General features: G+C 40.0%; 2 protein-coding genes and 1 long non-coding RNA gene across 24 annotated transcripts in view; 2 read left to right on the forward strand and 1 right to left on the reverse strand.

Annotated features, from left to right (window-relative positions):
• The window catches only part of LOC117195705 (uncharacterized), a 43,367-nt gene extending 33,126 nt beyond the window's left edge, over nucleotides 1-10,241 (forward strand). The window contains exon 4 of the long non-coding RNA XR_007476325.1: nucleotides 8,520-10,241. This is a non-coding gene — a long non-coding RNA (uncharacterized LOC117195705). The remainder of the gene's footprint in view (nucleotides 1-8,519) is intronic.
• LOC105748381 (zinc finger protein 699) lies at nucleotides 1,689-18,443 on the reverse strand. 6 transcript variants are annotated; one of them, XM_049707534.1, is made up of 7 exons: nucleotides 18,158-18,443; nucleotides 18,013-18,076; nucleotides 11,964-12,016; nucleotides 10,952-11,078; nucleotides 6,268-6,366; nucleotides 5,696-5,879; nucleotides 1,689-5,345 (listed from the first exon to the last, which is right to left on the reverse strand). In XM_049707534.1, exons 3-7 carry the CDS (start codon nucleotides 12,009-12,011, stop codon nucleotides 3,887-3,889), a joined length of 1,917 nt encoding a protein of 638 aa, XP_049563491.1. In that variant the 5' UTR covers nucleotides 12,012-12,016; nucleotides 18,013-18,076; nucleotides 18,158-18,443; the 3' UTR covers nucleotides 1,689-3,886. The 6 variants fall into 6 exon arrangements, with proteins under 6 accessions (XP_049563491.1, XP_049563490.1, XP_049563489.1 ...); XM_049707533.1 differs by having other exon boundaries at nucleotides 17,990-18,076; XM_049707532.1 differs by lacking the exon at nucleotides 18,013-18,076.
• A 6,155-nt stretch (nucleotides 18,444-24,598) lies between these two features.
• LOC101272375 (zinc finger protein 177-like) overlaps nucleotides 24,599-26,448 on the forward strand; it is a 33,070-nt gene continuing 31,220 nt past the window's right edge. For 3 of the 17 annotated variants that reach the window (XM_049708560.1, XM_049708561.1, XM_049708564.1), the window contains exon 1: nucleotides 24,632-24,826. The gene's annotated coding sequence lies outside the window, so the exon portion shown is untranslated. The other 14 variants (XM_049708556.1, XM_049708557.1, XM_049708562.1 and 11 more) reach the window with 9 other exon arrangements.

Raw genomic sequence — 26,448 nt, forward strand, 5'->3', positions numbered from 1 at the left:
GCAGAAAGCACAAGTAAATGTATTTATTCAACAAATGTTTGAGTCATTATGAAGTGTCAGTCACTTTAAAAGAAGGAATCCAGGACTAGTCATAAATTTTACTTTAACTACTGAGGAGATATGGATGTCATTTATAAGGGTAAAACAGGTTAGTTGTTCCATTAATCTACACAAGTGCTAAAACTGCAAACACACACACACACACACACACACACACATTTAAAATTGGTGAAATCTGAATAAGTTCTGTGGATTTCCACTGGAGGAAACTGGGTGATGAATACATGGGACTTCCATATACATTTTTTTTTACAAAAATATGAACTTGTAATTATTACATAATAAAGACTTTAACACACACACACACACACACACACACACACACACACACACAAACTAAGGACCAGAAAGCTTAAATGACTTTTTTCAAAGGTCACAGAGGTAAAGTTGAGAAGTGAAGACTAGAAATCAGGTGCCTTGATTCCAGTCCAGTTTTCTTTCCATTCCAACAAGGAAACCATACGGCCTTATGATAACAGGCACATAAAGGTGATCCTCTGCATATATCTCAAATGCATTTCAACTGATAATACTAATAGTAGAATATTCTGATTGGATGGTTATATAAGCAAATTGGACACAGTAGAAGGCAGGCACTGATACAAGTGACTATCACAAATAGCTAGGGAAATAAGAGAAAATTAAACCCAAATTCAGTAGAAGGAATAAGACCAAAAATTAAAGAATTAGAAGCATAATAAACTGAGAGTTGGTTCTTCAAAAATAATTAACATATCAAAATCCCTACCAAGATGAAGAAAAAGAAAGGGACCACATAAACTACCAAGATCAGGAATGAAAAAGGGGATATAATTACAGCTTTCAGACATTAAAAAGAAATTATAGGATATTATGAATAACTTTATGCCAACAAATTCTGAAAGTTATGGAATGGACAGATACAATTTAGCAAAACTAACACAAAAACAAATAAAAAAATTAAATAACCTTTTGTCTATTTATATGTTTGGTGTAATTCATGAGTGAAACTATCTTACAAAAGCTTCCTATGAAGAAAACCCAAAACTAGATTCCCAGGTGAATTTTTCCAAACACATAAAAAATAGATAGTAGATAGTTTAAATTTCATATAAAGTTTTTCAAAACAATTTCCAACTTCTTTTATGAAGCAGCGTAAACCTGATACAAAGCATACAAGTATATTAACATAAAAGAAATTACAAGACAAGCCTCATTAACACAGACACAGAAATAATTTTTTTTAAATAGCATTTTGAATCTAGCAAAATGGAAAGGCTAATAAGCTAATATATATACCATTTCCAAGTATAGTTTATTCCAGGAATACATCTTGTTTTACCATTTGAAAATCAAGGAATGTAGTAATTCACCACATTGAGACCAAAAGTTTTTAAAGACTCTGACATAGACAGAAAAGGCACTAGATAAAATTCAGTATCATTGATGATTAAAAAAAACTCTTTTGATAATCGAGGAATAGAATTCCTTTCATTTAAAAAAGTTATCTATGAAAAACTTACAGCTATTATTATACTTAATGGTAAAATATAGAATACTTTCCCCTAACATCAGGAACAGGGCAAAGATGTTCATTTTTACCATTTCTATTTATCACTATAAAGCAATGAGGCAAGAAAAATAAAACGTAAAGTTTAGAAATCAAGTAAGACTTTCTTTTATTGGCACTGACAGGATTGTATACACAGAAAATCCAAAATAATTCATAAACTATTTGAATAAATAATTGAATTTATAAATATCATGGATAAAAGATCAATGTACAAAAAGAAATTGCAATCCTATGTGCTAGCCCCCAAAATCGAAAAATAAATAAAAATATTTACAAAGGAAAACATATCACATACCTAGAAATAAATTAAACAAAGTTACTTCAAGACCTCTACAATTAAAACTACAAAACACTGTTAAGAGGAATTAAAGACGACCTAGACAAATGGATAATTATACTATGTTCATCAATTAGAAGACTCAGTATTGTAAAGATGTCAATTTTATTCAGGTTATTCTCTAAAGTCAATGCAATCCCAAGCAAAGTCCCAGAAGATTTGTGAAAATTGGTAAGATCTAAAATTAATATAGAATCAAATCAGGAATAGAGAAGGAAAACAATCCTGATGAATAAAAAAGTTGGAAGGCTCTTGCTACCGGATATCCAAAAATACTGCAAAGCCAAGTAAAGATTGAGAAACCATCTTAGCAATCTAAAGAGATGGTAACAGACGGAATCAAACCTTTCTGAAAGGATTTCTAGAACTACTTAGCCTTGGCTGAGAGTTCCCAGACTTCATAGTTCCCTACCATTGCTAAGACCAGAATGAGCATATTGTGCTAGCTGATGTTATTATTGCCTCTATTTCTACACCCTACCTGCCCCCGCTGCCTCCTTCCCTTCGCCATATACATCACAATTGCCAGGACCCTATGATTCAGTTAGGACTGACTCCACTCTCTTTTTCTGGATGAGTATGGGAGCCAGTCCTAAACAAACCAGAGAATTATATTCCTCTGGCCACAGTGATTCGATAACAGTTGCCAAGTGAGCCAATCAGATTTAACTGTAATAATCATATTGGAATTGTTCAGAAAGACAATCACTCTCTTCTCCCTGAGACTTCAACCCAGAAAGAAAGCAGCCTGGATCTTCTGAGGGCCACTGTGAAGAAAAAGAGCCCACAAGGAAGAATAGCTAATGCAGAAAGATGCACAGACAAGACATGGAAACAGAACTCATCCAGATAACATCTTTTTAGCTCCAGGACCCAGCCACCTCTGAAGTTACTTATACCCAAGGATTTTTCAGTAATCAAACCAATAAATTCCCTTTATAGTTTACAAAAATGAAAAGCATGAAGACATGTCAGAGACTGGGAAAAGTTATCTGCAATACACACACACATACACACACACATATATAAAATACACATAATTTACGTGTATTATAACATGTTTTACGTATATGTATGTAACTAGATATAGACAGAGATACACATACATTAAAAAAGGACAAGTAGGGCTTCCCTGGTGGTGCAGTGGTTGAGAGTCCGCCTGCCGATGCAGGGGACACAGGTTCGTGCCCCGGTCCAGGAAGATCCCACATGTCGCGCAGCGGCTGGGCCCGTGAGCCATGGCTGCTGGGTCTGCGCGTCCAGAGCCTGTGCTCTGCAACGGGAGAGGCCACAACAGTGAGAGGCCCACGTACCGCCAAAAAAAAGGGGGGGGGGAATATTGGGTAGGCAATTTCCAGTTTCTCATACTAGATCAAAATGAAATTACCATTTACAAAAGAAATTACAAATACCGAAGTGTTGATAACCACAATGACTGCATACTTAGAGAAAAATGAGAGTAAATTAGAAACTAATAATAATAATAATAAAAGACCACTCATGCCTGCATACAAAAAAATACACTTCAACTCTCCGATGGGTCCAAAAAACTCTGTAATGGAAATAACATTTACATCCAAACCAAAACAAAAGCACCTCATAAAACATATGCAGCTACAGCTGAAAGGTATTAGGGGAAATTTATCACCTTAAACATTCATCAGAAAATTAAAACTGCCAACAAGCCAGCAGTAGTCCACTTTAAGGATGAGGCACCAATCTTTGCTTCTAGTATGAATTTTCTTAGAACACAGTAAGTGACATTCATGAAGGTGTTACCACATGATTTACATACACAGGGTTTCTCTTAGTTGTGAGTTCTCGAGTCTTCAAAACGATGAGTGACAATTTCTTACATTCACAGGGTGTCTCCACAGTGTGAGACCTTGCGTGCTAAGATCTGAAAAAGCCTTGCAGACATTTCCTTATTCCTTACTTCATATGTTTCCTCTAGTATGAGTTTTCAAATGTCTTCGAAAGTAAGCGGGACAAACAAAGGCTTTCCCACACTCCTTACATTCATAGGGCTTCTCACCAGTGTGGCTTCTTACATGTCTTCGAAAGGATGAAGGACAACTGAATGCTTTCCCACATTCCAGACATTCAAAGGGTTTCTCTCCAGTGTGCATCCTTGTGTGGACAGTAAGGTATGAAGAATGGCGAAAGGCTTTCCCACACTCCTTACATTCATAGGGTTTCTCCCCAGTGTGCGTTCTCATGTGGATCCTAAGGGCTGAGGGGTAAATGAAGGCTTTTCCACATTTCTTACATTCATAAGGTTTCTCTCCAGTGTGAGTTCTTGTATGTACCGTAAGGTGGGAGGAACTAATAAAGGCTTTCCCACATTCCTTACATTCATAAGGCTTCTCTCCACTGTGAGTTCTTAAGTGTTCGGTGAGGGATGAGGAACGACTAAAGGCCTTCCCACATTCCTTACATTCGTACTGCACCTTTCCAGTGTGATCTCTCACATGTGCTCTAAAGGACGAGGGACAACTGAAGGCTTTTCCACATTCCTTACATTCGTAGGGTTTCTCTCTACTTTGATTTTTCACATGTGTATTCAGGGAAGTGGGAAGATAGAAGGCTTTTCCACATTCCAGACATTCATAGGGTTTCTCCCCAGTGTGTTTTCTCATATGGATACTTAAGGAGGATGGACAATTGTAGGCTTTCCCGCATTCCTTACATTTATAGGGTTTCTCTCCCGTATGTGTTCTGACATGTACGGTGAGCTTTGAGGACTCACTGAAGGCTTTCCCACACTCTTTACATTCATAAGGCTTCTCTCCAGTATGGATTCTTATATGTATTATAAGGTGAGAAGAGGAACTGAAGGCCTTCCCACACTCCTTACACTCATATGGCTTATCTCCACTGTGAATTCTTTTGTGTTTGGAGAGTGAGGAGGAACAACTAAAGGCTTTCCCACACTCCTTACATTCATAAGGCTTATCTCCACTGTGAATTCTTTTGTGCTCTGTAAGGGATGAAGAACAGCTAAAGGTTTTCCCACATTCCTTGCATTCATAGTTTGTCTTTCCTGTGTGAATCTTCATATGTGCCCTAAAGAATGAAGAACAACTGAAGGCTTTGGTACATTCCTTACATTCATAGGGTTTCTCTTCAGTGGGAGTTTTCATATGCTTCTTAAAACAAGCAAAAAAATGGAAAGCTTTCCCACATTCCTTACACTGATAGGGTTTGCTTCCAGTGTGAGACCTTATGTGATTCTTAAGGGATAAATGATCTGTGAAGGCCTTTTTACACTCTTGGCATTCAAAGGCTTTTACTTCAGTAGTTCTCTTGAGTATATTAAGATTTGAGATATGGCTGAAGGTTTGTCTACACTGATTTTCTTCGTTATGTTCATAGATGTTCTCCACCATGTGATTTCTTTTAAAAAATAAGAAGCACATTATTAGCAGCAAGTAAATTTTTACCATTTTCAGTGACTACATCTGTTTCCTTCCCTGTCCAATGATAAGCTGAAAGTTCTCACAGAGGGCTCTACGATAGCCAATATTATCACTGAGTTTTTGGCTTATGGGGTTTTTCTGATGGTTGCTTACAAATGAATTATGTGTCAAACATGGAAGAGCTCAGTCTCATTTGTGGAAAAAATATGAAAATTCCATATGAAATCACAATTTTTGACCAAGTTTTATATACATGTTTTTTTAATTTCGTGACATTTTAAGATTCTCTCCTGAGACACTACTCTCTCTCATATGAATAGCACTCACCTCAAATGTCTCTCATGGTTTTTGTTCTGATAATCAAAACCATGGTATTCCCAGCTTTTGTGTAAAATGGACAACGAGGAAGCACTCCTTTTGAATCTTACTACATTCTGTTCACTGGATATTTTTTCTCCATAAATATCTTGTGTGGCGACTAATTCATTAGTTTTAAGTTGAGTCTCAAAACCTGAAACAAAAAAGTAAAGGCATCATGAAAGAAGGACTTTTGGCAGTGTGGCTGGTTCAGGACTTTCCCAATAAGCACAGGGTCAAAATGGCAAAGCAATTAAGAAATAATCCCACAAAGATTGAGACTGATGGTAACATAAATAGGGTATTCCTAGGGGAGCAAAACAAAAAGGAACTGGGTAAAATGCACATGACCGAATACTACATTACGAAGAGGAAATATGGGCTTTCCCAAGAACAAGGACTGATGAAAAGTCAAAATAGAAATCGAAGGTATCTGTGGAAGATCAGCTTCCTCAGACATGGCAAAGTTTCACTTTGCTTTTATTTGATTTTTCCAAATGTAATATCCCCCAACCAAGTCAGTTTCTCCCAAGGATTCTTGCCTTCCTGATGCTCCCCCTGGGTGGGTCCTCTCTCTGCTATCTCCAGGTCCTCCTCTTGTTTCCACTGGGAGATCAGATAGGGTGTGTGTAGTGGATACCCTGTTCATGTGGAAAGGTATATCATGAGGGAAAACAATGAGGAACCATAAACATTTCCATGAGACAGGGCAAAAACTTTGCTCTTCTGTTACTCTAAAGCAAGTAGGAGCTTAATTGCAACAAAATGTTGAATTTATTTTTTTAAGGTGGGAGGGGGTGGTGTGATGTCTAGAACTGATCTGACATTCACACCTAAACCTCAGTATTATTAGAAACTGGTCCAATATTCACAGGCAGGACATACTGTTCTTCTGTTGAAGATAAATAATCTCAGAATACCAATCTCAGACAAGGTTACTCTGAGACCATGATAAGATGAAACAAAATAAGGCTACTTCATAATTTAGCCTAGGGACAGACAAAAAAATGTCACTGTGCCATCCACAAAATACTAATAGAATTTCCCCTGCATCCAGATTTCTGTCAGCATCCAATCTAAAGTGAACACCTAGGGACTAGGTTGAATGGTGCCCCTAAAAAATTCATGTCCATATATACACTACTATGTATAAAATAGACAACTAATGAGAACCTACTGTACAGCACAGGGAACTCTACTCAATGATCTGTGGTGACCTAAATAGGAAGGAAATCTAAAAAAGAGTGGAAATATGTATACATATAACTGACTCACTTTGCTGTACAGCAGAAACAGACACAACATTGTAAAGCAACTCTACTCCAATAAAAATAAATAAATAAATGACAGCATAATATAAAAAAAAATTCATGTCCAAACAGATCAATGGAACAGAATACAGTCCATAAATAAGTCAATATAAATATAGTCATAAATATAGTCAACTTATCTTTGACAAAGGTGCAAAGGCAATACAATGGAGAAAAATATAGTCTTTCCAATAAACAGTGCTAAAATAACTACTAGACATCAACATACATTTAAAAAAAAAAAAAGAATCTTGACCTTACACTCTTGCAAAAATTAACTCAAAATACAGGGGGAGGCATCCAAAGCTTCAGGAAAAGTTGGGGCCCCATCAATAGGGAGTAAAAAATTAGCTCAAAATAGATCACAGATCTAAATGTAAAACATAAAACTATAGAACTCCTAGAAGATAACATAGGAAAAAATGTAGGTGACCTAAGGTTTGGCGATGACTTGTTAGATAGGTGAAAATTAATCAGGGGAAACTTCACTAAAATGGAGTTGAGAGGCTGGAAGGGGAAGCTTTCATGCAGTTCCACAGGACATCAATTATAGGAAGAGGGCTTCCCTGGTGGCGCAGTGGTTAAGAATCCGCCTGCCAATGCAGGGGTCACCAGTTCGAGCCCTGGTCCGGGAAGATCCCACTTGCCACGGAGCAACTAAGTCCATGTGCCACCTGAGCCTGTGCTCTAGAGCCCACGAACCACAACTACTGAGCCCACGTGCCACAACTACTGAAGTCCACGTGCCTAGAGCCCATGCTCCACAACAAGAAGCCACCAAAATAAGAAGCCCGTGCACCGCAACGAAGAGTAGCCCCCACTCACTGCAACTAGAGAAAGCCCGCATGCAGCAAGAAAGACTCAATGCAGCCAAAAATAAATAAATTTATAAAAAAACAAATTACAGGAAGAATTGTCGATTACAGACTCCAACAAAAGAATCATCAGGGCTTCCCTGGTGGCGCAGTGGTTGAGAGTCCACCTGCCAATGCAGGGGACACGGGTTCGTGCCCCGGTCTGGGAAGATCCCACATGCCGTGGAGCGGCTATGCCCGTGAGCCATGGCTGCTGAGCCTGCACGTCTGGAGCCTGTGCTCCGCAACAGGAGAGGCCACAACAGTGAGAGGCCCGTGTACCGCAAAAAAAAAAAAAAAAAAAAAAAAAAAAAGAATCATCAAGAATCACCAGTTATAATCCTGACAGGAAAAGATGTACATTGCATCCCCTATAAGAAATCAACTACCCCAGCAACTAAGCCAATATGAAACCATCATCACCCTGAACTCTCATTTTTCTCCAATAGACTTTCATCCAAAACAACCTCTCCCAAATTCCTCCTTTTTCTCTATAAAATTATGTTCTCCTCCCTTGTTTTTTGGACTTGCCTATGGCTTTTGTTATAGCTTTCTTGTCCTAAATTGCAATTCCTCTGCTATGCCCAAATAAACCATTTTTGTTGGTAAAATAACTATCTTATTTTTAAGGTCAACAGATAATGACCTGAAAGACACAATTCATGAAAGAAAGAATTGACAAGTTGGACTTCATTAAAATTAAAAACTTTTGCTCTGAGAAAAAACTGCCAAGAGAATAAAAAGCCACAGACTGGAAGAAATTATCTGCAAAAGACATATCTGATAAAGAAGTGTTATCCAAAATATACACAGAATTCTTAAAACTCAAAAATAAAGAAAACAAACAACCCGATTTAAAAAATGGGCCAAAAACCTTAACAGACACCTCATCAAGGAAGATACACAGATGGCAAATAAGCATATGAAAAGATGTTCCACATCATATGTCATCAGGAAGATGCAAATCAAAACAATGAGATACCACTATACACCTATAAGAATGGCCAAAATCCGGAACACTGACAACAAAGAATTTTGAGAATGTGGAGCTGGTGGGAATGCAAAATGGTACAGTCACTTTGGAATACAATTTGGCAGTTTCTTACAAAACCAAACATACTCTTAACCATACAGACAGGCAATTGCACTCCCTGGAATTTACCCAAAGAAGTTAACAACATGTCTACACAAAAACCTGCATGTGGATGTTTACAGCAGCTTTATTCATAATTGCCAAAACTTGGAAGCAATCAAAATGTTCTTCAGTGGGTGAATGGATAAACAGGCTGTGGTACATCCAGACAATAAAATATTAATCAGCACTAAAAAGAAATGAGCTATCCAGCCATGAAAAGAGGTGGAAAAACCTTAAATGCATATTACTAAGTGAAAGAAGCCAGTCTGAAGAGGTTATATATATATATACTGTGTGATTCCAACTACATGACATTCTGGAAAAGGCAAAACTATGGAGACAGTAAAAAGATCAGTTGTTGCCAGGAGTTGTGGGAAAGGAGAGATAAATTGGGGTGAAGGGGATACAGAATTTTTAAGGGTAGTGAAGCTACTTTATGATATATAATGGTGGATATGTCATTATATATTTGTCCAAACCTTAAAATGTACAACACCAAAAGTGAACACTAATATAAACTCTGGACTTAAGGTGATAATGATGTGTCAGTGTAGGTTCATCAACTGTTACAAATATACCACTCTGGTAGGAAGGCTGTGAGTGTATGGGGACAGGGGGTATATGGGGAATATCTATCTGTACCTGTTACTCAATTTTGCTGTGAACCTATAAACTGCTCTAAGAAAAATAAAGTGTACTGAGAAAAAAAATCCCTGTCCTCCCAGAATTTCAGAATGTTACTTTATTTGGAAATAGGGCCTTTGCAGATATAATCAAGTTAAGGTAAGTTATACTGGATTAGGGTAGGCCCTAAATGCAATGACTGGTGTCCTTACAAGGACAGAAAGACTTAGAGACAGAGGACGAAGGCCATGTGAAGATGGAGGCAGAGATCAGAGTGATGCAGCTGCAAGCCAAGGATTGCTGGCAACCATCAACAGCTAGGAAGGGGACAAGGAGAGATTTTTCCTGAGCCTTCGGAAGCATCATGACACCCTGATTTCAGACTTCCAACCTCCAGAAATTTAAAAGAATAAGATTCTGTTGTTCTTGGCCACCCAGTTTGTGGTGCTTTGTTATGGAAGGCCTAGGAAACCAATACAGCCTGCTTCCACAGACCTACCCCCAAGTCATTCAACCTAAGTACACAAATCCTATAATATTTACTTTCTAACATCTTCTTTCTGAGACATGCCATGGCTCCCCATGGCATGTGTTCTCCCTCACTGCTCAAAGTAATAAACCCAACTTGCTTAACTGGTGGTCTCTGGGTACAGGGCACTAACAGCTGTAAAATTCTCAAAAGGTCCCAAACCACCAATTTTCTCCCTGTGCCCCAAAGTGACCCCCGAAGTCTGTGCCCACAATTTCTACACTTAATAAGCCTTGAGGCTTCCAACCACAAGAAAAAGAGAAAGTCAGTTCAATACACGTTTATTTTCTTTCTTTTTTAATCTTAATTTCATATTTATCTTCTTGCCCATTACACCTAAGCATTTTGAATACAGTCACATCTTGTTTTTTATAGTATACATTCAAAAGGGTTTGATGTAGAGTTCACCCTCAAAAAAATGCTTAATGAATGAAAGAATGACTGAATGAAGAAAAATAAGACCAACAGCATCTTTATAACACTGGATGAAATGAAAAGTCTGCATTCAGTGCCAGTGTCAGAATGGATAAGGAGATTTCCACTGATTCTTTTTCTGTTGCTGTTTTATACTGGTAGAATATTTTAACAATATGCATTGTTATTGTTTATTTTCATGGTGAAGCCACTAGACTGTAAGTTCCTTGGGGTCAGTGACCATGTCTGTCTTATTTACCAATTTATTCCAATTCCTTAACCCAAATCCTAGAACAAAGTCAATTAGTAAGATAAAACTGTTTTCTAAACGACTAAATGAAGGAATGTTGCCACCCTTACCTAATGAGGCCAGGTTCTGGAAGTTTTCCAGCATCACATCTCTGTAGAGGTTTCTCTGAGCGAGATCTAGCAAAGCCCACTCCTCCTGGGTAAAGTCCACAGCCACATCCTCAAAGACCACTGGTTCCTAAAACATTCCACATATTTTGTTCAGAAAAGTGCCAACTCCCCCAATGTGTGCAGGAGGATGAATGAGGCTGGAAATACTGAGGAACTGAGAATCAATTCATAGGAAGTTCAGAAGATTCTATTCTCCCAACATCTACCCTAGGATTCAGTCATCAGATCTTCTTCGTTCTACATAAGCATCCTGACTGATCAAATTTTCTCACAGATTTAACAACACTTTTGAAACAATAAATTTATCTTTCCACAGTTTGATGGTGACCAATTCCAGTCTTACAATAATCCAGAACATCCAGAGGATCTAGCAGAAATGAAATGCTCTAGAAATGAAATAATAATTTCTACATTGAAACCAGCAAAAATTCCTTGTTACAGAAACAATTTCACTGCTTCCTTATATCCCACCACAGCAACCAGCACAACACGAAACACTGGGTCAAATCTGGATGAGGTTTTAATGAATAAAAACACACTGAGGGACAGAGAGCTTTCCTTTTTTTTTTTCATTCCCCACAAACCTTGGGCCCAGGAGTCTGCAAGAAGCACAACATTCAACCCAGGCCCACAGCCGGCCACATTTTCTTGCACTCAAGGCCAGGGGCTGTAAATTATACAACATGAGCTAAATTCAGCCTATCATCTATTTATGTAAGTAAAGTTTTATTGGAACACAATAAAACATTTGTTTATCCACTGTATATGGCTGCTTTCACACTAAAATGGCAGAACTGAGTAAAACAGAAACTCTATGGCCTTCAAAGCCTAAAATGCTTACTATGTGGCCCAATGCAGGAACAGGTTGCTGACCCCTGCTCTAAACAATTAGGAGATCGATGGCCCAGTGGAACTGAAATATTCTTTTGGAGAATTATTAGCTCTTACTCACCTGTGTCATATTTTTCTGTAACTCAGCAGCTGTTCTTTCTTCCTCCATGTTCCCTTCATGAAGAAAGACAGAGTATTGAGAAGTTAGAGCTGAGGCAGGAGAAAGAAGACACGAGAATCTGGGTCTCCCCACAATTTCCATAATCAAGACTGTGGATTTTGCAGCATATCTGTTAGGAGTGATCACTCCCCTCAAAACACACACACACACAGACATGCATAGCCCCAAGACACCCAAGCAAACACACATCAATCTTGTAAGAAAATAGAGGGAGGGGGGGAAGAAGTTAGAGCAATCTTATCTCCTCTAGAGCTATAAAACAGTCCTCTGGTTCTTGTAGATCATTAAAAAAACAGGTTAAGAGTCCCATTTTGTAAGCAAGTTAACTGTAGTCTAAAAAAATTTAACTGTCAATTTGACCATAATAATGAAAACATAAAAAAAAAATCAGAGAATGCCTTCAATAGTAAGAATATACACACCATCTCAAATCCAGGAAAGTGTGACCTGTATGCCAGACTTCCGGGGGTTCCACTTCCAATATTTATTTCTGTACTGCTTGGCAGGCTAACATGTATTACTCCTCAGTCCCTGACTACTAGACCCTCTCCCACAAGGGCTGCAGGGTCCCCAAAACCTGGTTTTTGAGAAAGAGCATCAACTGACTGAATTCCACATGCAGGTGGCGAGAGAAGACTTCTCCTACTCAATTCTGCAGGAATTGTACAGGAGGTACAGCAGCAGCAGAACAAGAACACTCGGAGTGAAGTTAGCAGTGTGTGTCATCTCTCACAGTGATATCTGTAGACTACTGCACAAATTTCAAATAACGAAAATGCAACAGTTTCTTCCACTGCCGTGGATGAAGTATGTATTTTAAAGCCAATACAAACTGTAACATTCTTTACTAACATGCTCCATTTAAGCAACCAAGATATGAGAATGACTTGGCAAAGAGATGCCTATACCTCTGCAAAAAAATTATTCATAGAAACTCTGCAAATCAGATCCTATCAAAACCAGTTTATAGTTGAAGAATCTTGGAAAGAGTCACTTAACTATGTGCTCAATGCTACTCAATTAGAAAGCTGCTGAGGAGCTGTGTGTATGCAGCTGTATTTACCTTCAAAGCCTAAATGCCCAATGAGTGTATTTCTGAACATATACCCTACAATTTAGTTGTCAGTGAGGCCCTTATGCCCTAACATTACCAGGGTCTGGCCTAGAACCCTGTTGGGCACACTATGGAGAGTAGACAAATGAAGTATTCTATTCAAGTGTTTTATCTTTGAGCTCCTTCTCTTGACTAAGCCCTATGTCTTCAGCAGGGATGCTTCCCTTAAGGCCCTGACCTCCTGCTCCTTCATCTCATATTTATTTCGGTAATATTCACCCTGTCCTACTATGTGCAGTCACAGGAGACACAGCACTGAACAAAACAGAAAAATACTAAAGTGCCTGGGTCTTATAATCGTTTGAAGGAGGACCACTAAATTAACAAAATATTATCAGGTGGTGGTATATGCTATATAAAAATGCATCACATTATAGGGATAAGGAGATACACACATATTTATCTTTAGCAAATCAGGACTACTTATGTGACAGGGTAGAAGCAGGAAATTAAAATAACTGTTTCAGATAACACTAGAAATCCATGGCTGGTGTGGTACATATATTTATATACAACTGACCCTTGAACAATTGCAGGGGTTGGGGCACCAACCCTCCGGCAGTAGCAAATATGAGTATAACTCATAGTCAGCCCCCAGTACCCAAGGACTCAACCAACACTGATCCTGTAGTATTGTAGTATTTAGTACTGAAAATAATCTGCATATAAGTGGACGCGTGCATTTCAAACCCATGTTGCTCAAGGGTTAATTGTATTTACAAATATCATCCATTCCTGTAGAAGAAAAATCAGTATCAATGGGGTAACCATTGACTTATAAGGGCAGAAAAAGAACAGCATAAAGGTTTAGGGAAAAAAATGAGTATGTGACAAAATTAACAATATTTTAAAAAACTTAAACAGAATCAGATAAAGCTAAATGGCAATACTACCCAAAGCAATCTACAGATTTAATGCCATCCCTATCAAATTACCCATGACATTACAGAACTAGAATAATCCTAAAATTTATATGGAACGATAAAAGACCCAGAATTGCCAAAGCAATCCTGAGGAAAAAGAACAAAGTGAAAGGCATAACCCTCCTAGGCTTCAGACAATACTACAAAGCTACAGTAATCAAAACAGTGTGGTACTGGCACAAAAACAGACATACAGATCAATGGAACAGAACAGAGAGCCCAGAAATAAACCCACACGCCTACGGTCAATTAATCTTCAACAAAGGACGCAAGAATACACAATGGGAAAAAGACAGTCTCTTCAGCAAGTGTAGCTGGGAAAGTTGGACAGCTGCATGTAAATCAATGAAATTAGAACACAACCTCGCCGGTGGAGAAAAGGGAAACCTCCTACACTGTTGGTGGGAATGTAAATTGGTACAGCCACTATGGAGAACAGTATGGAGGTTCCTTAAAAGACTAAATATAGAACTACCATATGATCCAGCAATCCCACTCCTGGGCATATATCTGGAGAAAACCATAATTCAAAAAGATACATGTACCCCAAAGTTCACTGCAGCACTATTTACAATAGCCAAGACATGGAAGCAACCTAAATGTCCGTCAACAGAGGAGTGGATAAAGAAGATATATATATACAGTAGAATATATATATATACAGTAGAATATTAGTATATCTATATTAGAATATCTATATACAGTAGAATATTAGTCAGCCATAAAAAAGAATGAAATAATGCCATTTGCAGCAACATGGATGGACCTAGAGACTGTCATACTGAGTGAAGTAAGTCAGACGAGAAAGACAAATATCATATGATATTGCTTATACGTGGAATCTAAAAAAAGGTACAAATGAACTTATTTACAAAATAGAAATAGAGTCATAGATGTATAAAACAAACTTATGGTTACCAAGGGGGCAAGGAGGGAGAGGGATAAAGTGAGAGACTGGGACTGACATATACACACTACTATATATAAAATAGATAACTAATAAGGGCCTACTGTATAGCACAGGAACTCTACTCAGTACTCTGTAATGACCTATATGGGAAAAGACTCTAAAAAAGAGTATATATATATATATATATATATACACACACACATACATATATATGCTATATATATATACTATACTATATATACTATATATATAGTATATATATACTATATATATATAACATAAATATAGTATATATATACTATATATACTATATATATAACTCTATATATATACTATATATATATACTATATATACTATACATATATATAAAACTGACTCACTTTGCTGTACACCTGAAACTAATACAAAATTGTAAATCAGCTATACTCCAATAAAAATTAAAAAAAAAGAACACACCCTCTCACCATACACAAAAACAAACTGAAAATGGCTTAAAGACTTAAACATAAGGTGTGACACCATAAAACTCCTAGGAGAGATCATAGGCAAAGCATTTTCCAACATAAATTGTACCAATGTTTTCTTAGGTCAGTCTCCCAAGGCAACAGAAATAAAAACAAAAGTAAATGGGGCCTAATCAAACTTACAAGCTTTTGCACAGCAAAGGAAACCATAAACAAAACGAAAAGACAACCTATGGAATGGGAGAAAATATTTACAAATAATGCAACCAGCAAGGCTTAATTTCAAAAATACACAAACAGCTCATACAACTCAACAACAACAACAAAACAACCCGATCAATAAATGGGCAGAAGGACTTCCCTGGCAGTCCAGTGGTTAAGACTCCACACTTCCAATGCAGGAGGCACGGATTTGATCCCTGGTCGGAGAACTAAGATACCACATGCCACACAGCCAAAAAAAAAAAAAAAAAAAACGGCAGAAGACCTGAATAGACATTTCTCCAAAGACATACAGATGGCAAATAGGCACATGGAAAGATGCTCAACAATGCTAATTGTTAGAGAAATGCAAATCAAAACTATAATGGGGTACCCCACCTCACACTGGTCAGAATGGCCATCATTAAAAAGTCTACAGATAACAAGCACTGGAGAGGGTGTGGAGAAAAGGGAACCCTCCTACACTGTTAGTGGGAATGTAAGTTGGTGCAGCCACTATGGAAAACAGTATAGAGTTCCTCAAAAAACTAAAAATAGAATTAACATATGACCCAGCAATCCCACTCCTGGACATATACCCAGAGAAAACTATAACTCAAAAAGATACATGCACCCCTATGTTCAAAGCAGCACTATTCACAATAGCCAAGACATGGAAACAATCTAAATGTCCATGAACAGATGAATGGATAAAGAAGATGTGGTACATATACACAATGGAATACTACTCAGCCATAAAAAAGAGAAGGGAATAATGCTATCTGCAGCAACATGGATACAACTAGAAATTATCATACTAAGTAAAGTAAGTCAGAAAAAGAAAGACAAATACCATATGATATCACTTATATGTGGATCTAAAATATGGCACAAATGAAACTACAAAACAGAAACAGACTCACAGATAAAGAGAACAGATTTGTGTTTACCAAGGGGGAGAAAGGGTGGGAGAGGGATAGACTAGGCGTTTGGGGTTAGCAGATGCAAACTATTACATATAGAATGGATAAACAACAAGATCCTACTGTATAGCACAGGGAACTATATTCAATATCCTGGGATAAACCATAATGGAAAAGAATATTAAAAAAGAATGTATATATGTGTATAACTGAGTCACTTTGCTGTACAGCAGAAATTAACACAACATTGTAAATCAACTATACTTCAATTAAAAAAATAATAAAGTGAAAAAAATGTTTAAAAAATTAAAAAATATAGGGACTTCCCTGGCAGTCCAGTGGTTAAGACTCTGCGCTTCCAACGCAGGGGGCACGGGTTCGATCCCTGGTCAGGGAGCTAAGATCCCGCATGCTGCAGGACCAAAAAATAAAATAAAATAAATAAATGAATATAAACACAAAACCTGTTTACATCCAGTCATTAAAGAAAAAAATTAGCAGTTTAGAACATACCTACAAAGGAAACAGAAGTTGCAGATTGTTTTACAGACAGGTTCACCAAGTAAGTAAAGGATTCATAATTCCATTTTTTTGGGGGGTGGGGGGTGCTGTTTTCCTGTGTATTTCCAAGACCAGAAAAGTACTCAAAACTCAAATATATGTGTATACACACACACACACGTACATAAATATATGAAAGATCTCATTCATATACACAAGGGCAAAATATTAAAATATTAGTACAGTCCAGAAATGAATAATGAAGATAATAATCACAAAATAAGTTCATTTCCTCCTAGGAATGAAGTGTGGTTAAAATGATTAACATAATTAAAATGATTAATATAATTCACATTAATAGAAAAAGATCACATGACTCATCCCCTTCGATACAAAATAGTGACTGATCTCTATCAATATGCATTGATGATAATAATTTAACCCACTAGGACTAGAGGGAAATAGGCTTTAATTAGAAAAAATATATATTATTTACAAACACCTACAGCAAACATTCTATTTAATGGTGAAATGGCAGAATAATTCCCTCTGGGATCAGGAACAAGACAAGGATGCAACTTAAATGCTATTCTACATTGAACTGAAAGTCCTGGCAAACGCACTAAATAAATAAAAAGAATATGAGGTACACAAAATTAGAAAGAAAACGCAGAAACTGACATATGATCACACTTTCGGTGTGAAATTCAAAAAAAATCTACAGATAAATGACTAACATTTAGAGCTGCAACTGGCAAGGGGGGTTAAAAAGATACTAAGTAATCAGTTCACTTTTATGCAGCTGAATATAATGTAGCAAACTGATGCCCACAGGAAGAGAAAAAAAAATCACAGGTTAAAAATAATATCTCTCGCATCAGGAAGGGAGAGGTGGGGACGGAGTTAGGCAAATGTCACCCCATTCTCACAGAACAAGCCGAAATCCACAGACCTGCGCAGAGACGAGGTTGAGACTCTCGTCCCCGTAACCCGAATGGCAGGGATGCTTTTCCTTTCTGGAAAGAGAGCAGAGGATGATTTTGGAGGCCGATTAAATACGAGGATGGCTCTCCAACTCTCGCCTGCAGCAGACTCACCCCGACTGCTGGACCCTCACAGAGTTCCTGATTCAGTGAGTTTGGTACCAGCCGCGGCTGCTGGAGGCCCCGGGCGCGGGTGTCCCAGCGTGGAGCGGTGGGCACAGCCCAAGCGGCCGCCTTTTGGCCTCTGACCCCAAGGCCAAGCTCTCCACCTCCCGCGCACCAGACTTGGGGCGGGCTGGGCTGAACCAGGTAGGACGCGGACCGAGGCTAAAATTTACATCAGATTTAGACGGGGCTGCAAGGGGACATGGCCGCCGGCTTGCGCACGCGCAGAAGTGCACGGCTGCTTCCGGTTTCTGCGCCACGCACAGCGTCAGGGGCCGGGCCTCGGGAGCTGGGAAATTTGGGTTGGGAGGGGCGGTGGCAGCTTCCAGCCGCAAGTGGAGGAGAAGTACTAGTTTCCTTCCACGGAGAGACGCGACTGGGACTTGGGGCCGGGTCAACCTAGGACTTGGGGTTGGAGAGGGCCTGGAGCGGGACCAGGCTATGGGCGGGACTTGGTTGACTAGGCCTGTGGGGCGGAGATGGGGCGCGACCAGGCCTAGGGGCGTGGCTTAGTTGAATATTCCAAAGAGCTGAGTTTAGGGTGGGATCAGGTCGAGGGGTGGGACTGTAGCAAGAGGAGGTCCCACAGTCAGGCTGGTGATTTGGGGCACTTTGAGACAAGACGATGTCCTCATCCCTGGGGACCACTATAGCAGGTTAACTAGCCAATAAGGCAGAAATGGCAAGCCAAGGCCGGTCTCCGAAGCACAGTTAGGGGAGGCATCTTTGTCCACAGCCAGCACGCCTCTGCTGTGACCCAATCAGATCTGCTGTGAAGGACAGCATCATTCTCGCTGCTCCCCAGAGGGATATTGAGACCCCATCCCCAACCCTTGGGTTGGCCCAACTAAAACACTGCTTAAAGTAACCAAAGTCAAGGAAGTTTATATCCCTGCCTCCCTAGGAGCCCAAAGGAGATGGCTTACCCTACTAAAAGAATGCTCCAAACCACGAGATGGGCGTTGGGCCCTGCTTAGGGGAGCTTCTCACCAGGAGGACACCTAGAGAGGAGGTAGGAGCCCAAACTCTTGGGGAGATGAGAAGTGATGGAGTGGAGGATCCTGGAAAAAAAGGTCTGGTGCCCTCTACTGGAGAAAAAAAATGCAGCACGGTGTCCCACAATAGGAATACTGTGTAGAAATTGAGATACTTTATCCTCTGCTTTGCCAGTGAGCATCCAAAAAGTAACAAAAGACCAAAAGGGCAAAAGGAGAAGGCCAAAAACAGAGGCGCTGATTCTCTCTTGAAGGAGGAAATACACATCATCTCTCTCCTTAAGGACCTCCCCCCAAGAAGCACTCCCCCTTCACCCCAGGAAGTGAATGAATTGGGAGGAGAATGAGTTAAAAGGGCAATTACCTGCTTAACTATTAAAATCGGCCCACTTTTGCTAAGAGATGCTTCTGTCCTGGTTGTTCCTCCCAGACTCTCCCTTTTCCCATTATTGGAATGGACCTCCTTGGTCAACCTCATGAAATAAGCCTAAAGCTTTTGCTATGGTGGGTGTCACCTGGTGGGAACCAGTTAACTTTCTCCTACCCATGTGGGTGACCAATACGCCACAGTACTGGCTAAGGACAGGCGCTGAAGGATTACGGTCTGTCATAGCTGACTTACTGAAAGAAGGTACTGATTCCTACCATGTCACCTTTCAGTTCCCTGGTGTGTCCTGAGCCAGTATGAATATATGGAGGCTGCCTACAGACTATAGAGGGTTAAACAAGACTACTCCCTTCTTATAACATCGCTACCAAATATCATCACCTTAATGGATGACATTCAAAATAACATGGGTAAATGGTTTGAAGTTATAGATTTAGCTAAATGCATTCTATTCAGTAAAAGTTTCACAGGAGAGAGTGACGCCCTCACCTACTGCCCATGTACTTTATCCTTTGCTCCACTGAAGGCAAAGTGGAACAAACTCGAATCTGCTCTGGAGACCCAGGAAGTGGAACTAAAAACCTTGGACTTGGGAATTTCCTGGCGATCCAGTGGTTAGGACTCCACGCTCTCACTGCTGAGGGCCAGGATTCAGTCCCTGGTCCGGGAACTAAAATCTTACAGGCCGTGTGGCACAACCAAAACAAACAAACAAACAAACAAACCAAAACCTTATATTTTTTTGCTTTTCAATATCTATATTTAGTTTTTTTATATAAACTGATCTTTTTTAAACTTTTATTTTATATTGGAGTATAGCCGATAACAATATTGTGGTAGTTTCAGGTGCACAGCAAAGCGACTCAACCATACATATACATGTATCCATTCTCCCCCAGACTCCCCTCCCATCCAGACTGCCACATAACATTGAGCAGAGTTCCCTGTGCTATACAGTAGGTCCTTGTTGGTTATCCTTTTTAAATAACAATGTGTACATGTCAATCCCTAACTCCCTAATTATCCCTTACCTCCACCCTTCCCCGCCCCCTGAAAAAACCTTGTATTAGACCACACCATTTGAGCAATACTCTGGGGAAAATCAGATCCTCTACTTCTGGCTCCAAATGACCACCAACTTTAACCCCTAATCTGTGACTGGGCCTCTTCCCTGTAGTCGAAGAGCCAAATCTAGACACAGCTAAGCAGTTTTATATTCTGAAGGTGGCAGAGAAGAAAGCCTCTTACAGCATCAGAACCCAGGAGGCAATGAGAAACTCTCATGACAGGCCTCCCATCCTCTCATGTTCTGGGAGGATCACAGGGCCAACTCCCAGACTCACCACAGGTCAAGTCTTTGCCTGCATAGTCTATGTGGATAGAGGCAAAGTCTCAAGGGCACCATTTCTCCACACCTCTAGCCCCCAATCTTTCATGTATCTAGCTAAGAATTCTTTTTAGGTCCTTTTTGTGGTAGGCAGAACAGTGCCCCTTGCCAAAATTACCCATGTCTTAATCTGCAGAACCTCTGAATGTTACTTTATATGGCAAAAGGGACTTTGCAGTCATGACTAAATTAAGGCTTTTGAGATGGGGAGATTACCATGGGTTACCTAGGTGGGCCCAATGTAGTCACAGGGATCCTTGTAAGTGAAAGAAGGAGGCAGGAGTCAGAGAAGGAGATGTGAGGATGGAAGCAGAGGTCAGAGCGATGTGGAGCCATGACCCGAGGAATGGAGGCAATCTCTAGAAGCTGGAAAGACAAGGAAATGAATTCTTCCCTCCAGCCTCTGGAAGAAATACAGCCCTGGGGACCCCCTGATTTTAGCCCAGTGAGACCCAGTCCAGATGCCTGACCTCTACAGCTGTAAGATAAAATACTTGTGTTGTTTTAAGATACTAAGTTTCTGGTAACCTGTGATAAAAAGAGAGGTTCACATATTGAGGTATGGGGAAGTCATTCTGGCCTATACATGAGTTAACTTGCATTTTATGTTAAGAAAAATAGCCTGTTTGTGGCCTATCAAACATGCACTGCAGTCTGCTTTAATTATTAAAGAAAAGTGTCCATTGACCAGAAGTAAAGAATGTCCATGTTAAAAATAAAGATAAAAAAAAAAATAAAAAAAAATAAAAAAATTAAAAAAATAAAAAATAAAGATTAAAATAAATAAATAAATTAAAAAAAAATAAATAAAGATTAAATGCCTCCCTTCCTGGGACGCCAATGCTGGTACTCCTTCCATACTAAGACTCCCTTTCCAGGTGCCAAGACCACACTGACTAGCTGTGCACGTGCTGATCTGTTTTTTTTAAACCTTGAAGGAATGTATCCCTGACCTTCTTGATGTTCTTTGTTCTCACAAGACATAAAGCTGTACTGAAAACAAGGCTTCTCTAGAGCAGTTTCTCAAAGTAATCTGGGAAGCTGGCTTCCAAGCTATAGTCCTCAGTTTGGCTCAAATAAAACTCTTTTCTTTTCCTATTGTAGATTGCTTATTGATTACTTTTGTTGACACCTATCATAGCAGCAATAGGGGACTAACACAGATACCCTAACAAACTGTCCTGATAGAGCTTGGACCAAAATGGTTCTGTTCCTTTTAGGGAACATCTGACAAGAGTGACTGGGACCATGACTCCCAGTAGGGTGATTCGAGGTAAATGGAGGATATACCACAGCCAGGCTCCCCATCCAGAACCAAGCCAGTTAAATATTAAACTAGGTACAGCAAGAGATGCTGGCAGCCAAACACACCCTGCTTTGACTGGCCAGCAAGAAGTCCAGGGTAATATGATTGTTCATTACCACTCACAGGGCATGCGGGATCCTAGTTCCCCGACTAGGGATCGAACCCACACCCCCTGCAGTGAAAGCTCAGAGTCTTAACCACTGGACCACCAGGAAAGTCCCATATACCAGAGTGTTTAGAACAATGTCATCATCTGTGGAAAATATACAAAATAGGCACCAAAAATAATAGGATGAGGCTAAAGGGAATAATAGTGTCCAGAAAGTGAATTTTGTCCTGTCATTTCAAGTTCAATCTCAAGGGAGGCTGCTCCTTCCGGGAGGCTCTTTGAAGTGTCTACATGTGGGCATCCACTTCAGAGGTCACCGTGGGGCGTAGAAAGTTTGTGGAATGAGACCTCGTTAGAGTTTTACTGTGTTGATTACAAATTCAACATCCTCATTTTACTGCAAGTAGACTGATACTTTCTCATCTCCAGAGACCCTGGAGACCAAAATATTGAACCAATCTCATAAAAGTGTTTGTTACCCTACAGAGCTTCTGTTTGGGATGATGGAAAAGTTTTGGAGATGGATAGTGGGGGTAGCTGCACAATATTGCGAATGTACTTAATGCCACTGAGTCGTACACTTAAAAATGGTTAAATTTTATGTTATGTATATTTTACCACAATTTAAAAAAATGTTTGTTGTCCTTTGCTGTCTTACCTCATTGTTTGCTTTTTTCCCTGAGCAGCATGTCAGCTATACACACTCTTTCTGATCTCCCAGGAGGAGCAAGGGAAGAAGCTGGAGAAAAGTGGACAAAGGACTTACCCTGGGCCACTGTGCAGGGAAGCCCCAGATATTGGGAAACAGAGGCCCTATCCTTCCTGATGATTACATTTCAAAGGAAAGGCTCTCAAATCCTTAGAAACATTTCAGAGTTATAAGAGATATGTATTCACAATGGTAAACGTTTTCAGGAAATGCTCTAGGAACAAGAGGTCAGCGGCCTACTTTCTCCAGTATTCCTTTACATCCTGACTCCTAATACCGTTTCAGTTTCATGAGATAATACAATATACCTGGACCGTGATGCCACAAGTCTTCACTAAAAGCCCCTAATACTTCTTCCAGTTTCTCAGCCATAAATCTCCAAGACTTTCGACCTCCCTATCCTTCTACTTTGATTCTAGGTCTACTCACCTGATCTAACCTCCTCTCAAGAGGAATCTCTTCATCCCTGGAAAACGTTGCTATCTAAAGCCATAAAGTTTCTGGGAATTCCCTGGCAGTCCAATGGTCAGGGTTCCACGCTTTCACTGCCAGGGCCAGGGTCCTATCCCTGGTGGGGGAACTAAGACTCCCAAGCTGCAGCGGCCAAAAATAAATAAATAAATAATGAAGATGTAAACTTTCTGAGGATAAATTACAATTCAATCAGATTTAGTAGGTTCATTATATAGCTCATGACCATAACGCTGGGAAACAAGTCCCTCACACCAGAGTGAATAACAGCCATTAAAAATTCCCTTTTCTTTTACTGAAAGATGACTTATAAGATTCCTAAAATTTATTGTAGACTGTGCATAGCCACCTTAACTATTTGCCTCCTTCTATGACATGATTATTAACACCCGTGAATCTCTGCCGTGGGAGGTCACTGCACCGTTAGCCTTTGACTGACTCCAGGCTAATACTGAGAACTCCACATTTCTTGGTCTCCCAAATTACAATAAGCTGTTTTCTTTATCTGTTGGTAGCTAAAATGGATCGTCAAGCTCAAAAACATAATGGAAACCAGAGTCCAGCTGGGTATCACAGTCACTCTCGCAACTCATTGGCTGAAGAATCTCCCCATTGCTTCAGGACAGCAGCCTCAGCCACATAGTTAGCAGAAGCCATCTTAAACTTAGGGTCACCTCTTCACCTCCAGTGTCAGAGGCCCCAGACTGAGATGCAGAAGCGTTTGCTCCCTCTCGCCCTAACTGCGGTTTGAAGCTCCCTTCCCAGGTAGGGGGAATCACAGAGAGGAAGCTAAACTATAATGAAAAAATGAATGGTGCACAGGGAATTTATGTTGCCATGTGGAAAGGTCAAGTACATCTAGGCGGTAACTGTATACATATCTCCGTGGGGAAAGTGCAGCAAGAGTTGTGCAATGACACTATGCATCAAAATTTGAAAGCAATTGTTATTCATGTAAGACATGTAAGATGCATGGGCTATGGAGGAAAACAAACCACTACACAGCTCCTGGACCACAGCCCTGCCTTCCGGGGCCTGACCCAGCACCCCAGCACCAATCCGCGGGAGGAAAAAGATACCTCTCTTCTGCTCCGAGATGAAAGAAGAGCAGCCTCCGGCGTCTGCCCAACCTCCGAGGCCCTGCCCCTTACGCTGTGCGAGGAGCCTGGAAGTGCGCGTGCGCGTGCGCGTTTGGATCTGCGCGTGCGCAAGGCGGCGGCTGTCTTTGCTGTGCGGTCCGGCGCGGGTCTGAGGTAAGATTTTCGCCTCTTGGTGTGTCCCGCCTCTGTGCGGTCAAGCAGGAGGAGAAGACACCAAATAAGAGGGTCAGAGGACGTGGCCTCGCGCGCTGACCTGGCCGCCCCGGCCTCCGGCCGGCGCTCCCGGGCGGCGGCCCTTCCCGCGAGAGTCCGGGCCCGCTCGGCCAGCGGAGGTCCGGGCGGCAGCTCTGGGTGGAGGCGGGTCGGCCAGGCCTTGTCTTCATCCGCGATGCTCCCGATTTCAAAAGGCTCCAGAGCAACCTTTGGGTCCTTTCTCCACAAGGGAAAGGAATAGCATCTCTGTCGTTCTCGTCCCGGCACTCCGGCCCCAATGGCCCCCTGTCCCCGGGTCCCGGTGAGCACTCGGTGGCTTTGTTCCGGCCGTGGGTGTCGGTTATTGAAGTTTGGTAAGTTATATTCCGTTGGAAAGAGAAACCTTTGCAGGTTATTAGGCAGCACGTGTGTGTGATCTAAATAAATGCAGGAGTGAAGGAATTCATATAAATACTAAATTTACCACGTCAGAGCCCTGTAAAGCCCCAAAGCTTCAAAAGTATAGGAGTCTCAGGGAAGGAAGACGACGTAGGCTGGTTTCTGTTAGTAGCAGAAGTTGGAATTGAATTTACCGTAAGTAAGATGAGTTTTGACGGGTGGATTTTTCTTCCAGGTATTCATCTTGAAACTATTATTATTATTATTATTATTGTCCGCGCTGCGCAGCTTAGGAGATCTTAGTTCCCCAACCAGGAATTGAACCCCGGGCCCCTGCAGTGAGAGCGTGGAGTCCTAATCACTGGACCACCAGGGAAGTCCCTCATCTTGAAATTCTTATCTAGAGAAAATCTGTGACGTCAATAAAACGAACATCCATGAACCCTTCATCTAGATTCACTAATTAAGATTTTATCTCTCGTTATATATATTATGATGAACCATTTAATGGGAAATTGCAGACATTCACTTCCCCCTTTAATCTTCAGCGTTTATTTCTTAAGAATGAGGACAGTCTCCTACTAAGAACAAAACTGCATTGTCCACCAAGAAAATCAAAAATTTTCCACTTTTCCAAGAGTATATTTTATAGTTGTCCGGTTTTTTGGAGAGCTAGGATCCAAATTAGATTTGCACGTTGCATTTTGGTTTTAGATTTCTTTTACCTAAAACATTTGCCTGTATTTTTGGTTCCTGCCTATTTCAGGATTTGTATTGTAAAATGTTGGCATTCTGATATGATGTTTTCCTGTGATTTCATTTAATTAACTTGTCTATCTCATACAGTGGACATTGTGTCTAGAGCAGTAGTGTCTAATACAAATATAATATGAAGTACAGATGTAATTTTTAAAATTTTAGTAGCCAAGTTAGGAAAAAATGAAGTTATATTTAATAATATATCTTATCTAACCCAGTTCATCCAGTTATTAATATATAGTTATTGGTGAAATTAATGACTAATGTAGCTAATATAAAATTATTAATGAAAAATTTTACATTTCTTTTGTACTAACTGTTGGAATCTGGTATGTATTTTATACTTAAGCACATCTCAGTGTGGCTGCTAAATTTTTGTTGGAAATTCTTGATCTGTATTTAGCTTTCATAAAATTTACTGTTGA

The sequence above is a fragment of the Orcinus orca genome, chromosome 3 (genome assembly GCF_937001465.1).
Source record: "Orcinus orca chromosome 3, mOrcOrc1.1, whole genome shotgun sequence".
Lineage (NCBI taxonomy): Eukaryota > Metazoa > Chordata > Mammalia > Artiodactyla > Delphinidae > Orcinus > Orcinus orca.